This window comes from Heloderma suspectum, chromosome 16 (assembly GCF_057233095.1).
Source record: "Heloderma suspectum isolate Gila_16-S chromosome 16, 16-S_ref, whole genome shotgun sequence".
Lineage (NCBI taxonomy): Eukaryota > Metazoa > Chordata > Lepidosauria > Squamata > Helodermatidae > Heloderma > Heloderma suspectum.
In genome coordinates, this window is record NC_139473.1 from 8,603,654 (window position 1) to 8,617,261 (window position 13,608).

The 13,608-nt window shown below is 45.4% G+C and overlaps 1 protein-coding gene across 5 annotated transcripts in view; it reads right to left on the reverse strand.

The window, feature by feature from the left end:
- SYNRG (synergin gamma) overlaps nucleotides 1-13,189 on the reverse strand; it is an 80,357-nt gene extending 67,168 nt beyond the window's left edge. For 4 of the 5 annotated variants that reach the window (XM_084822432.1, XM_084822428.1, XM_084822430.1 and 1 more), the window contains exons 1-2: nucleotides 12,665-12,887; nucleotides 546-583 (exon numbers count right to left, since the gene is read on the reverse strand). In XM_084822432.1, the coding sequence (XP_084678558.1) occupies nucleotides 546-583; nucleotides 12,665-12,795 (169 nt within the window). In that variant the 5' untranslated portion in view covers nucleotides 12,796-12,887. Of the gene's footprint in view, nucleotides 1-545; nucleotides 584-12,664 lie in introns of all 5 variants that reach the window. The other variant, XM_084822427.1, reaches the window with a different exon arrangement.
- Nucleotides 13,190-13,608: the final 419 nt, after the last annotated feature.

Genomic DNA, 13,608 nt, shown 5'->3' on the forward strand with positions numbered 1-13,608 from the left:
GTTCCTGCCCCCATAGCCCCTCCTCTCGCAGGCCTGCAGGGGATATTTGTATCACAGTCGTGGTTATGGGCATCATCTGTACAAGCCTTATATCATGGTGAATGCTAACCAGGATTTCCATTAAAAAGGGTTTAGAAACCAGGTAATTAGTATTAACCATAGTTAACAGCAGTTCTGAAGTACTCTTTAGCAACAGGTAGACTAACTGGGGGGGCACCATTATTTCTGCACCACCCCCAATTTCCAAGCATCCTGCCTTCTCTTCAAAGAACCCTAGGAGCTTTAGTCTTACAGAGGTACGTGCATGTGAGCAACTAGGGTCTTCTAACACAAACCTCAGCACCCTCATCTTTCAGCTAAAGCATCACTTTGTACACAGAGGGAAAGAGCCCAATCTAAAAAAAACCCAGGGATGTATTCAATATGTGGAATTCCGAGCCTCGTAGGCAATGTTCAGTTATGTTGCATCTAAGTTAAGATGCCCTCTGCACACGTACGCGCACACCAGCATTAAAGTAAATCACTTTTCAGAGCTTTTTACGTACTCTGAGGGCCAAGTCCACCCGCTACAGGAAACATGAAGCTGAAACAGAAGAGAGGGGGGGAAAGAAATTGTGAGTTTACCATTTGAGTAATGGAACAAATACTTGTAAAAGCTCTGATGCAAAAAGGTTGACTCAATATATTTGTGCGTGCGGTGCTTGGAACTCCACAGAATTTCTAACATTCTGCCACCTGCTATCGTGACCAAGAAACAAACCCAGGCTGGCTTTTGCCAGAGGTACTGAACCCCACTGGGCTAGGTGGTCCAAACCCCTTTCCCCCAACTGCCAGTCATTTGAATTTACACAATATTTTTCCCATTGTAAAAGACTGAAATGTCTCTCCTAAGGCTTAGTTACTGGCAGTTAGCCCCAATCTGCTGGTATTCTTTGGCATTTCGGCACAGCCCCTTTTGCCCCCCCCGCCCCGAGCTTTTCTGAAATTGAATTTGGCATTTGGAATTAAAGAGGTTTGACACTCCTAGCTTATGCAGGTAAAGTGGGGAGGCAATAAATGTGTGAATCAGCCCATTGCTATAAAACATCCTGGATTAGGCCAGGAGATTGGACTAAGCAACTCCATTTGAACCCTTTCAGCTCTTACGAGCCAGTTTTCTGACCGCATGCAATGTTCCTGCAGGTCCGCTGTATGATTGCAGAGCTTACTGGGGTGATGCAACATGGTTATTAAGAGCGTGAGCTGCCAAGGTAAGCTGCTGTTCAGCCAAGAACTCATTTGGGTGGTTACCAGAGCCTCAGTCAGCCACACACATATCGTATGGGCATAACACTACTGACCTACCTTATGGGGCTGTCATAAATATTAATATAACGCATGTTTTTTTTAAACACCCACGTTCTTGAATTTGGACAGCAAAGGAAGAAATAAGCAACATGTCCCATGAAAGCTATGTGGAATCTTTGAAGCAGGATCTTTCTGAGAGGCAGGAAGGAAATCCAGCTCTGTTTGCAAATGGCTCCAATACAAGAGACAGCTGTCAGCCAGAATTTACTGACCCCAACTCAAGACAGCAGAAACGAAAAAACATTCACACTATGTTTGTATTTATTTGTTTTAAACCTTTTATTCTCATTATGTTTTACAGAATAGAACTGCAAAAACAGAGCAAGTAAGCAAACAATATCAGGATATAGCTCCTCTCCTTCCCTGTCACTCATTCAAAATGAAATAGGTTAACATTCATAAGAAAATGAATACAGACATATAGTTTTACTACCATGTATTTATTTGTTCCCCAGTCCAGTGGTTGAAAACATAATGCAAGAGCAGCCATATTGGATCAGACCAAAGGTCCACTGAGTCCAGCACCCTGCTTCTCACAGTGGGCAACCAGATACTTCTGAAATTCCCCCAAGCAGGGGCTGAAGTCAACAGATGCTACCCTCTTCTGCTGTTGCTCTTCAGCAACTGATATTCAGAGATACCTCACCTCGCTGAACTTGAAGATTCCATATAATCATCATGAACAACAGCCGCTGATAGACGTTTCCTTTTAATGACTGCTAAGCCAGTGGGCATCGCCAGCGCAGGGGTGTTGAACCTCAAGTCCGTGGGCCAAATTCGGCCCACCTGGCGTTCCGACCTGGCCCTCTGGGGTTCACAAAATTGTCATGCCCCCTCCCTCTGGCTCCATCCCCTTTCCCTCATTTGGTGTTTTCCTGGCTTTTACACCATTCCCCCCCCCCCGTTCTAAAAGGTTGAAATGCCTTGCCTGAAGCTTAGTTAGGAACATAAGAAGCTGCCTTATCCTGAATCAGACACTGTTTTGTTGACACTGACTGGCAGCAGCGGCTCTCCAGATTTTCAGGCAAGATCTCCCAGCCCTACCCGGAGATGCCAGGGAACCTTCTGCAAACAAAGCATGTGGATGTGGGCCCCGAGAGCTTCTCTAAAATTACAATTGGCCCTCAGGCTGAAAGAGGTTCATCACCCTTCTGTATAAGAACATCTGGCCACTATTCTTCCATAAACCAGTCTTTTCTTCTACCTGCCTTGCTGGGTTTGAATTCACTGAGGAAGTCTATCTATAATCACTGAATCCAACATCTACCAAACCCAATGTAATCTGGAGGTAGTTTCATCCAGTTTGGTGCTATACTGAGGAGGGCTGTTAATAACCCTAGTACCTTCTTTTTATGTATAGTAACTTGAGTGGTCTCTGCCATTAAAATATCCAAACCCCATCATTAATGAAGGATAGTCCTTGTTTTCTTAGGGCGCAATCCAACGGGGACGCCTGTAAATCTCTGAACTTGGAGCTGTCTGTGGGATTATGAGGGCTGTAGTCGAAGACATATGGAGGGCAAAAGGTTGGTGAAGGCTGCTGTAATATATCTGCTTTGTGTGCAAGATAAGTATCCAGTTGCAAAGACTGCACATTTCCTACCTACAGTAATTCGTGAGAGGGGAAAAATTCTAGAATGCTGTGCTTTGTCAGGAACTTCGTAAGTGGTATTATATAACCTTATATAGTTTTATGTACATTTCACTTAGTTTAGCTAAAGACCTAGAATCATGGGTTTATTCTATATGATCTGGCTTTGTGTTAACTTTGTGTAAATATGTTATTGTTGAATGGATATCTATTATCTTTTGTTTTAAAAAATTGTTTTATTGTCTGACAATTATATACAAATAAACAAATCTGATCTGATCTGAAATGGTGAGTCAGAGCCCCACTGGGGCTCACATGACTACAACAACTATGTAGCAGAAAGTAACCTGGTTCACACGACACAACAGCCCACCACGGCTTAATTTACCTGCAGGGGCTGTTGCATCATGCCAGATGTCTGCAGGCATCATTTTTGCAAGGCACCCATGGGTGCCTAGCTTGTCGTGCAAATCCAGGCAGTAGGGGTTGTTTGAGGCTTAGACAACCCTCAAATAACCCTAAAACAAGCCATGGGTTATTTGAGGTTTGACTAACCCTCAAACGATCCCCAGCCACCTGGGTTTGCATGACATGGCAAGCCAGGGCAACTGTTGGACAGGGCTTGCATATTCAAAATGGTGCCTGGCACACACCATGGTGCCCCGAGGGCTAATTAACCCACAGTGGTTTGTCATGACATGTGAACAAGCCCGTTGGATCAGGAGATGCAGTTTTCCACGACCCTAAATCACAAACAGCACCTACCGAAATTCCATCTGCAACACAACTATTTAAAACAATGAAGAGTCTTGTGGCACCTTAAAGACTAATAAATTAATTCCGGCATAAGCTTTCGTGGACACTGGTCCACTTCATCATCAGATAAATTTGTCAGCCTTTAAGGTGCCACAAGACTCTTTGTCGTTTTTGCTGCAACAGATGAACACAGCTACTCCCCGGAAAGGGTTACAACTGTTTAAGGCGCTATCTTCCACTGTATCCAGTCATCTTGGGTGGACGGACATATGAAGAAAAGAATTTAGACAGAGACCCTTATTGCTGGTTAAGATTAAAGATAGCTTGTGGGCCTTATGAGACTGAGTGCAGCGCAGGGAAAAATAGGCCGTTTGAATCCCGCCCCCACTTTAATCCCATTTTTGACTGCTTTCACAAACCCATGAAGTTAGGTCGATGCATCACGCAAGACGGAAAGCAGACATTTTGCATTTAAAGGGCAGTCTCAAGAGATATGCCCCTTTCATTTGAAGAGTCTGGCGGCTGCACTCAGTTGCTGTGCTCCAGTATACAGACATGGGCTTTTGGGCTGTTATGGAAGGGGTGGGGGGTCTCCCAGTTCTGTGCCCTAAATCAGGATCCTTTGTAACCCTTGGTTTCTGCAAGCATCCTCCTGGTGTTTCATGAAAACTACAGCCTAGCACTTCACTTTCCCCTCTCATACCTTCCAGTTAACCCCTCAAGCTCAAGTTTCACACTGAGAAGTTCATGAACTCACACAATTACACTGATGAATGTTCCTAATTTTCACAAGTGTCTACTGATCTTGGAATAATATTCCAGGTTATAATTATTAATTTGTACAAACCCAACAGCATCTCTAAAATGGATTTTGGCCCTTGGGTTGAAAGAGGTTCTGCACCCCTGTTCTACAGGGAGGGCTATAAAGGCTTCCTCTTCAGGTAGAGACAACGTGGTCAATAGTTGCAGTTTCCTGGTTGACAGCTGGTTGGCCACTGTGTGAACAGAATGCTGGACTAGATGGACCCTTAGACTGATCCGTATGTTCTTAATGTTCGTTTCTGACTTGTGCTCTCATTCTGATCGCCTGGCTGCCTATGGGTCAACCACACATGTTCACAGTCTACTTTTCATCATCTTTACAATTAAATAAGTGCGGCACGTACTCCTTGGATGGGCAATTGTGTCCCGCTGCTTCTAGGATGTGCCACTGGGCAACCCTGGCGTGCTTCTGAAACGCTTCTGACATACTGCCAAAGCTAAAACCACAGCTCTGTGCCCTGTTCCCTCTCAGCCAAGAATCATAATGTTCCTTCCTCCTCTCCATTGACATAATGTGGTAATATAGTGAACCACATTCAGGCTATGGGGTGAGGGGAGATGAATGACTACAGATAGCATATTGGTTTCAGCCTGGGGGTATGGCCTCGCCCATACCTGAAAGCAGTGGCCAAGTATATTTAAGAACAGAAGAACATGAACATTTGAAGAAAGCTTGAATTAGTCATAAGAAAACCTGCCAGAGGTCAACACATGTTATTTCAGTATGCTCAGTTGATGCTGATTCAAACCTGCACATCATATTAACATTCCCCTGCTGAAATTACATTTGTATCACTGCTCTGCACATGAGTCCTCCCCCCCCCCCCCGGTCATCTACTGGCGTAAAGATCCTACCTGGGGGATGGGGAGAAGGCTATATGCACAACCTGATCCGTAGTGCAACACAACCCAGCCACGCCACACTAGTTACCATTTCATGTGGCAAGCAAATAAAGGCCAAATCATTAAACATGCATGGCTTTCTACAGAAGCTGTGACTTATTTATAAGCATCTATGAAGAAGCAGAAAAAATAAAAAACACTCTTGCTAATTAGAGCTAAAGTTAAAGGAAAAAGACAACACAAAATCAACATTTTCTCTGATGTGGAAGTATAGCATATTGTGTGGAATCCACAACTGACCTTGTTCACTAAAAATGGAATCACAGTTTGAATGCCGCTATTAATTATTACAATATCAATGATTTTAGACAGATTGGGTATTTTTAAAAATCCATACATTCATCTGCAAAAAGAAACAGCAGCAGCTCTGGCAGAAGGAGAAATATTAATTCAAATGGATATAAGCCCAGAATTTTCTAAAGCTTACCTGCCTACAAGACCTTTTATTAGCTTACGAACACATCCTTGCCTGTCACATGGCAGGTTGAAGTCCCAAAGGAATTTTTGTAAGCTACAATTGCTTAAGCTGCGTTGAAGTTAGTGGGATTTTAAGCAGCCTAATCACACACAGGAACAGGGCCGGCGTCAAAGGCAGGCCTGGTTGGGCACCTGCTGACCAGAGCCCCTTGGAGTTGCTCCTCTTCTTCACCATTGCAACCTATGTGTTCGACCACCTCTCGCTCTGGTTCAAACAACGGAGGTGGTGAGAAGGAGGAGCAGGAGATGCTACAGCCTGCTTGCTCACGAGCTCTCTGCCTGTCAAGCAAGCAGGCCGTAGCAGCATTGAGGAGGTGGAAGAGGAGCAAAAGCACCTCATGCTACAATGGTGATGGCAAGGCAGACTCCCTGAGGAAGGGGACCATGGAGGCCACTCAAAAACCTGGAACTGGCACTGCGCGGGACAGCAGCCATATTCTCTCTGGGAGGGTGGCTCACTGATCCCAGCGATATTGTTCACAGTCATACTTACCAGTACTGGGGAGTGTATATTGCAGGGCCCCGTGGGGCAAAGGGACAGTTCCCCTGCACACACATGCACAATAACAGCCCATTTATATGGTTCACAATACTTCAATAGGGAGCCGAGACTGCCCCTATTTACACAGCCCCACCCAGGGTTAAATTTCTGGGGACATACTAGAATGGGACAAAGAGACAACCCAGAAACTGCCTTTTTATTTCATATGATATTTCCAACTCCTTAAGATGAGGCACACAGATTTAAAACTATCTTCATTAGCCATCACAGAACTGAATCTGGTTTATTTATTTGCAACAGATGAGTCTAGAGAGCCAACTTTTCTCTCTCACTGCACACCTGCGCTCACACAGTGGACTGGCTGCCCTTCTGCACATGTTCAAACTCTTGCTTTCTTTCCTTTCCTTTCTTTTTAAAAGAAGTTAAGAAGTTATGTGGAGGGTGAAATAAAACCAGCATTTTAATAGCTAGAAATGTGGGGTGTGGTGAGAAAAAAAAAAGACATGTCCCAACTGCTGTTGAGAAAACTAACTACAGAACCAGAAATCCACAAACGTGTTTGCCCACAAATAGGTTCAGTGCTGGTCTCACTCCATCAGAAGAGTAACCGTTTTCTTAAAGACCCACTAGCAACATAAGGAAGCAGAGGGTGCCTCTGTCAAAATGCATTACTTCAAGTAATGTGTCAACATGGGTCGAAAGGAAGGGGTTGCTCTAAATGCACATCGATTTGTTATTCCTCCAGTATATAACCACCCCCCGCAATAACCCACTGGTAGATATGAAAGGAGTAGCTTACTTTGTCTCTCTAGCTTGGTGTCCTCCAGATGTTTTGGACCACAACTCCCAGAAGCCCCAGCCAGCATGACCAATGGTCAGGAATTCTGGGACTTGAGTCCAGCACATCTGGCAAATGCCAGGTTCCCTACCCCTGCTCTAGAGCCAGAAGCAAGAAAGCAGAGCCTCTCTGGTTACCAGAAACAATGACTGGCTATCAAGCCAATTCAAAATGTGTGGACCCGTGTATACTAGAGTACTTACACATGTACAAAGAGGCCACAGCCCAGTAAAGATGTGCAAAAGCTAGCTTTTACCAGAGATTCCTTGTTTCTAGATATACCTATGTCACTACCTTTTTTAAAGCATCACAACCCATGAAAAAAACACCCAGCAATTTTTATTGGTATATCAACTTCATTGGTACAACCCAACACAGACACAGCTGGCTTAAACCCATTGATATCAATGGACTTATGAGTACCTAATATGTTTTTGCATGGGGTGCACGTGAAAACTATAGTCACTGCCATAGCTGAAGCCATAAAGATGACTGCTTTTTGCTATAACAAATAGCAATGAAAGAGACAGATCCATCTCAAACAAGAACAGCTGCTACAAGTGGTGAAACAAATAGTGCAGAAGTTTAACTTTTATTCATTATTATTATTATTATTATTATTTATTTAATTTCTATACCGCCCAATAGCCGAAGCTCTCTGGGTGGTTCACAAAAAGCTCTCTGGGTGGTTCATTTTAATGGTCACTCAATTACAGTGCATAAAATCAAACACAAATCACATGTTCTAGGGCAAGGCGAGCAACTTGTGGCCCTCTAGATGTTTTGGCCTACAACTCCCATGATCCCTCACCATTGGCTATGCTGGCTAGGGCTGACGGGAGATGTAGGCCAAACCGTCTGGAGGGCCACAAATTTCCCATCCCTGGTTTGGGCAACCTTCCCCAACCTGGGACCTTCCAGATGTACTATAACACCTATCATCCCTGACATTGGCCATGTTGACTGAGGTTGATGGGCCTCGTAGTCCAAAATATCTGGAGGGTCAATCTTGGCCGAGAAGTTGGATATAAACATAACAAAATAAAAACACTGTATTTCAACGTTACTGCACTATATTTCCCCCCCATGAAAAATGAGAAAAGGAGCCATCATACAACACATTTGAGTTTCATAGTGAAATTCTTGTGGACTGAATGGACGTGAGGTTGAACCTCTCTCTCTCTCTCTCTCTCTCCCTCTCACACACACACACACACACACACACACCCGCCTTCCCTACACAAGAATGCAGCCCTGTCTTGCAGGGTAACTAATCTAGACTTACTCACCGCTTGTACTTTAGAAACCTCACTTCCTTCTCAAATATGAGAACTATGCTATATAAAAATGAAGAGAAATATAGTTTGAGCTAGCTTTTAATTAGGAATCAGCAACTGTAAGCCTCAGAACCGGCTCTGAATGCCTGGCTCAGCCCTGGGACAAAGGAAGCACAGTTTAAAGACGAGTGCAGCTCTGAGCATACACAAAGAATTTTTGCCTCGCTATCAGTTACAGGAAGCCAGATTCCAGCTGAACATCAGGAAAAACTTCCTGACGGTTAGAGCAATATGACAATGCAACCAGTTACCTAGGGTGGTGGTGGGCTCTCCCACACTGGAGGCATTCAAGACAAGGCTGGACAGCCATCTGTCAGGGATGCTCTGACTTGGATTCCTGCACTGAGCAGGGGGTTGGACTCGATGGTCTTAAAGGCCCCCTCCAACCCTACTATTCTATGATCCTATGATCAAGGGCCAGTTATTACCTCCATCAATCATCAACTGCGTCATCACAGGATGACTTGCACATGAGTGAGCCACAACAATAAATGAATCAACAAAGGCGGCCACCTGATCACCTGACTGCAGTTGAGACACAATGCTTTTCAGAAGAAGCAGGCCCACAATGAGCCCCATGGGCATCTAACATGCAGCCACCCTGTACACATCTCAAATTAGGGGACAGATTTTTCATGCAGGCTTGGATCCTAGCATTTCTCCTTTTGACAAGTTAACCACAACCCAGCACCTCAATCTTCCACTGTTCTTACCTTAAACTCCTCATGTCCTATATCACCCCTACCCCCTAATAAAAAGAAAAATACGCTCCAGTCAGCCCTGCCCAGAAAACCAACATCATTGTTCATTCAGCACTTTCAGTACCTGGCGCCTTACACAGTTACGTAATCAAAGACAGATAAGGGTGCAATCCTACACATGTTTAGACAGAAAAAAGTCCTACAACTCTCAGCGTTCCCCAGCCAGCCGTGCTCTTTGGGGAACACTGGGAGTTGTAGGAATTTTTTCTGTCTAAACATGCATAGGATTGCACCCTAAGTCCCTGCCCCAAGGATGTTACAGTCTAAAATAGACAATGGGGAAGATGGAGGGCGAAGTAGTCCATTCATTTGTTGCCCTTAGCTTCAACTCTTTTCAAGAAACAGTAGCGGGAAGATTGTATGGCTTGAACTGTGGAAGTCTGAGCTCAATTTTCCAGTCAGGGCCAACTAGACATGATGCAAGAGATTAAAATTACCCCCTGAAGTTGGTATTTGCCTCATAGGACAAAACAAACTTGCAGCCATAACATACCTGTATGCTTTGCTTCAGGGGCAAGCAGCCCCACTGAGTGATTTTAAATAAGAAAGAAGATTGGGATAAACACTCCAGATCCACCACCACCATCCTTCGTTATTAAGGGCACAATCCTACTCATGCTTAGACAGAATGAACTCCTACAACTCCCAGCATTCCCCGGTCAGCCATGCTGGCTGGAGAATGCTGGGAGTTGTAGGACTTTGTTCTGCCTAAACACGCTTAGGATTGTTGTGACCTTATCCTTCTTAAAAACACTAGTTGAAACTACTCGTGGCTAAGGTTGCGACTTGATTTGACTTGGATATTTGTTGTGTGACCTTTGGCCAATCACTACCTCTCAGCCTAACCCACCTCACAGGGTTGTCTTAAGGATTTGTGGGGAGGCAATGTCAGTCCTTTGAGCACAGAAGAAATAAAAGCATTATATGATATAATTTACATAATTGATCAGTTCCTAAAAATCAATTGCAAACAGAAAAAGGAAAGACAGCTCAACTCCAGTTTAGAAGACCCACACTGACACCCCACTCTAGAAATTAAAACAACCTCAGTTGAGCTCCCCACCTTAAAAAACAAAGTGTAAGAGTTTTATAAAATAAGGGATTATAACCAAGAATAAATTCTGATTATCCAAACTTAAATTTCCCACACTTTCAAAAAATAAAATGATGGGGTGAATGGGGGACTCTAATCTGTTATCTAAAAATATAAAACGTGTATGTGGGTGAAGAATTCTGACCAGTTCCCTCTATTTTACATATAAAGGGGAAAACATTACCTTATCTTCCTCTCTCTCTCTCTCTCTATATATATATATATATAACTGTACCTACGAATTCTCAGTAGCTCATATAATTTAAAAATTCTGACCTATTCTTTCTCTCTCGATATGTGTTTTATATATATTATAAATAAATTAACTGATGGGTTTTTAACCTATTCTCAAAAACATTATATAGTGTGTGTGTGTCTGCATGCATACTATACATATGTGTGAATTATATATTTGATTGGGGAGGGAAATCTTACCTATTCTCAATATCTGTGTGTGTGTGTGTGTGTGTGTGTGCGTGTATATGTGTGTGTGTGTGTGTATATATATATATATATATGTGTGTGTGTGTGTGTGTGTGTATACATATATATATACATATATATATATTTGATTGAGGAGGGGGAATCTTGCCTATTCTTAATATATGTTTGCGGGTGTATTTATTATACATTGTGTTATATATTTAGATGGTAGAAAATCACATAGTGTCTCTTCCTCTCTCTGTCTCTCTCGGTTTCTCTCTTTCTGTGTGTATTTGATTGGGGGAATCTTATCCATTCTCAGTACATATGTGTGCAATGGGGCAGGGGGGGATTTTACCTATTCTCAGATAGATAGATAGATAGATAGATAGGAGTATGTATATATAAATATATATTTGGTGATGGCAGGGAAATCTTAGCTATTCTCTCTGTGTCTGCATATATATACACACACACACACACACACATGTGTGTGTCTTTCTGTGTACATTATATTTTTGATGGGGGGTTTCTTACCTATTCTCTCTCTTTCTCTCTCTATTAGTTTAAGGGTGGGGGAGACTCTTACCTATTCTCTCATATATATATGTGTGTGTGTATGATATTTGGATTGCGGGGGGAATCTTAGCTATTCTCTCTCTGTGTGTATGTATGTGTATATATATATATATATACACACACACACACACACACGTACGTGTGTGTCTTTATGTGTACATTATATATTTGATGGGGGGCTTCTTGTCTATTCTATTAGTTTTTTTTAAGGGTGGGGGAGACTCTTACCTATTCTCTCATATATATGTGTGTATAATATCTGGTTTGCGGGGGGAATCTTAGCTATTCTCTCTGTGTGTGTGTGTATGTATGTGTATATATCACACACACACACACACGTGTGTGTGTCTTTATGTGTACATTATATATTTGATGGGGGGCTTCTTGTCTATTCTATTAGTTTTTTTTAAGGGTGGGGGAGACTCTTACCTATTCTCTCATATATATGTGTGTATAATATTTGGTTTGCGGGGGGAATCTTAGCTATTCTCTCTCTCTGTGTGTGTATGTATGTGTATATATCACACACACACACACACACACACGTGTGTGTGTCTTTATGTGTACATTATATATTTGATGGGGGGCTTCTTGTCTATTCTATTAGTTTTTTTTAAGGGTGGGGGAGACTCTTACCTATTCTCTCATATATATGTGTGTGTGTATAATATTTGGTTTGCGGGGGGAATCTTAGCTATTCTCTCTCTGTGTGTATGTATGTATATGTATGTGTGTATATATACACACACACACACACACACGTGTGCGTCTTTATGTGTACATTATATATTTGATGGGGGGGTTTCTTGCCTATTCTCTCTGTTAGTTTTTTTTAAGGGTGGGGGAGAATCTTACCTATTCTGTCATATATATATATATATATATGTGTGTGTGTGTGTGTGTGTGTGTATATATATATATATAAATAAATGTTGGGGGGGATCTTAGCTGCGTCCTCTCTCTCTCGTCTCTCCCGCATTTGGCCGGGGCGGGGGACCTTACCTGTCTTGATCCCCCCTCCGTGTCATATATTTGGCGGGGAGGAATCCCACCTGCTCGCAAAAGCCACGACGTCGTTCTCACGGCGACCCCCCCCGAGGAAGGCCCGACTGCCACAGCGTCCGCCAGGGCCGCTCCGCGCCACCGCCGTGCAGCCCCCGCCCCGCCACCGCGACCCCCGCCTCACGCAACGTCGCCTCAGGGACCCCCGCCCGCCCGCCGCCGCCGCTCCCTACCCGGCAGGCCCGGGGCTGCTGCTGCTGCTGCTCCCTCCTCCGCCTCCTGCTGCTCCGGCGGCGGCGGCGCCCGCCGCTCCCGGCGGCCCGGCAGAGGCGCCGCCCGCTCCCAGCCCCGGCCGCAGCGCCATCTTGCCGGCTGCCCGCCTACTCGGGCGGCGGCTGGAGGCCGGGCCGAGCCGCGCCGCGCCGCGCCTCCCCCGGCGGCTGTCAGCTGGGCCGCGGCGACTTCCGGGGCTGGGCCGCCTCGCCTCGCCTCGCCTCGGCCCGGCCCGCCTGCCCGAGGGAGCCCCTCGAGGGCGGCGGCCGGCCGGGCGACGGGGAGACGCCTCAGCGCAGCCTTCCCCGACCCGGCGCCCTCCGGGTGCGTTGGGCTGCAGCTCCCGTCGTCCCCGGGCCACACGGGGCGGCGAGGGCCGCAGCCCGACACATGGCGCGGGCGCCGGGGGGTCCCGAGAGAGGGGCGCTCGCCGCGTTTGTATCCCGCCTTTCCCCCCTTGCGAGGAACCCACGGCGGCCCGCGCCAGCCCCCCCTCCCCGCCTCAGCCTCGCAACCGCCGCCCTGCGAGGCAGGCTGGGCCGAGAGCCCGCGCCCGGCCCGGCCCCAAGGCGCCCGGTGAGCCCCCGCGGCCGGGCGGGGCCCGCAGAGCCCGGGCCCCCCGGCCCAGCCCTCTCCCCGCCGCGCCGCGCCGGCTCTCGACGTTAAGTCTTGCGTGTAGCGGACCCGTTGAAATGAATATTATTTATTTATTTATTTATTTAATCTATTTCCTTTCTATACCGCCCAGTCGCCGAAGCTCCCTGGGCGGCTCACAAAAATCAAAACCGAACAACACACAATTTAAGACACGTAGGACGTTACAAGCCACAGTATAAACGACACAACCACGACAAAACCTAGCAGCAGTTGCAGGAGTTTAAAATAACAGATCTAAGACGGCAAA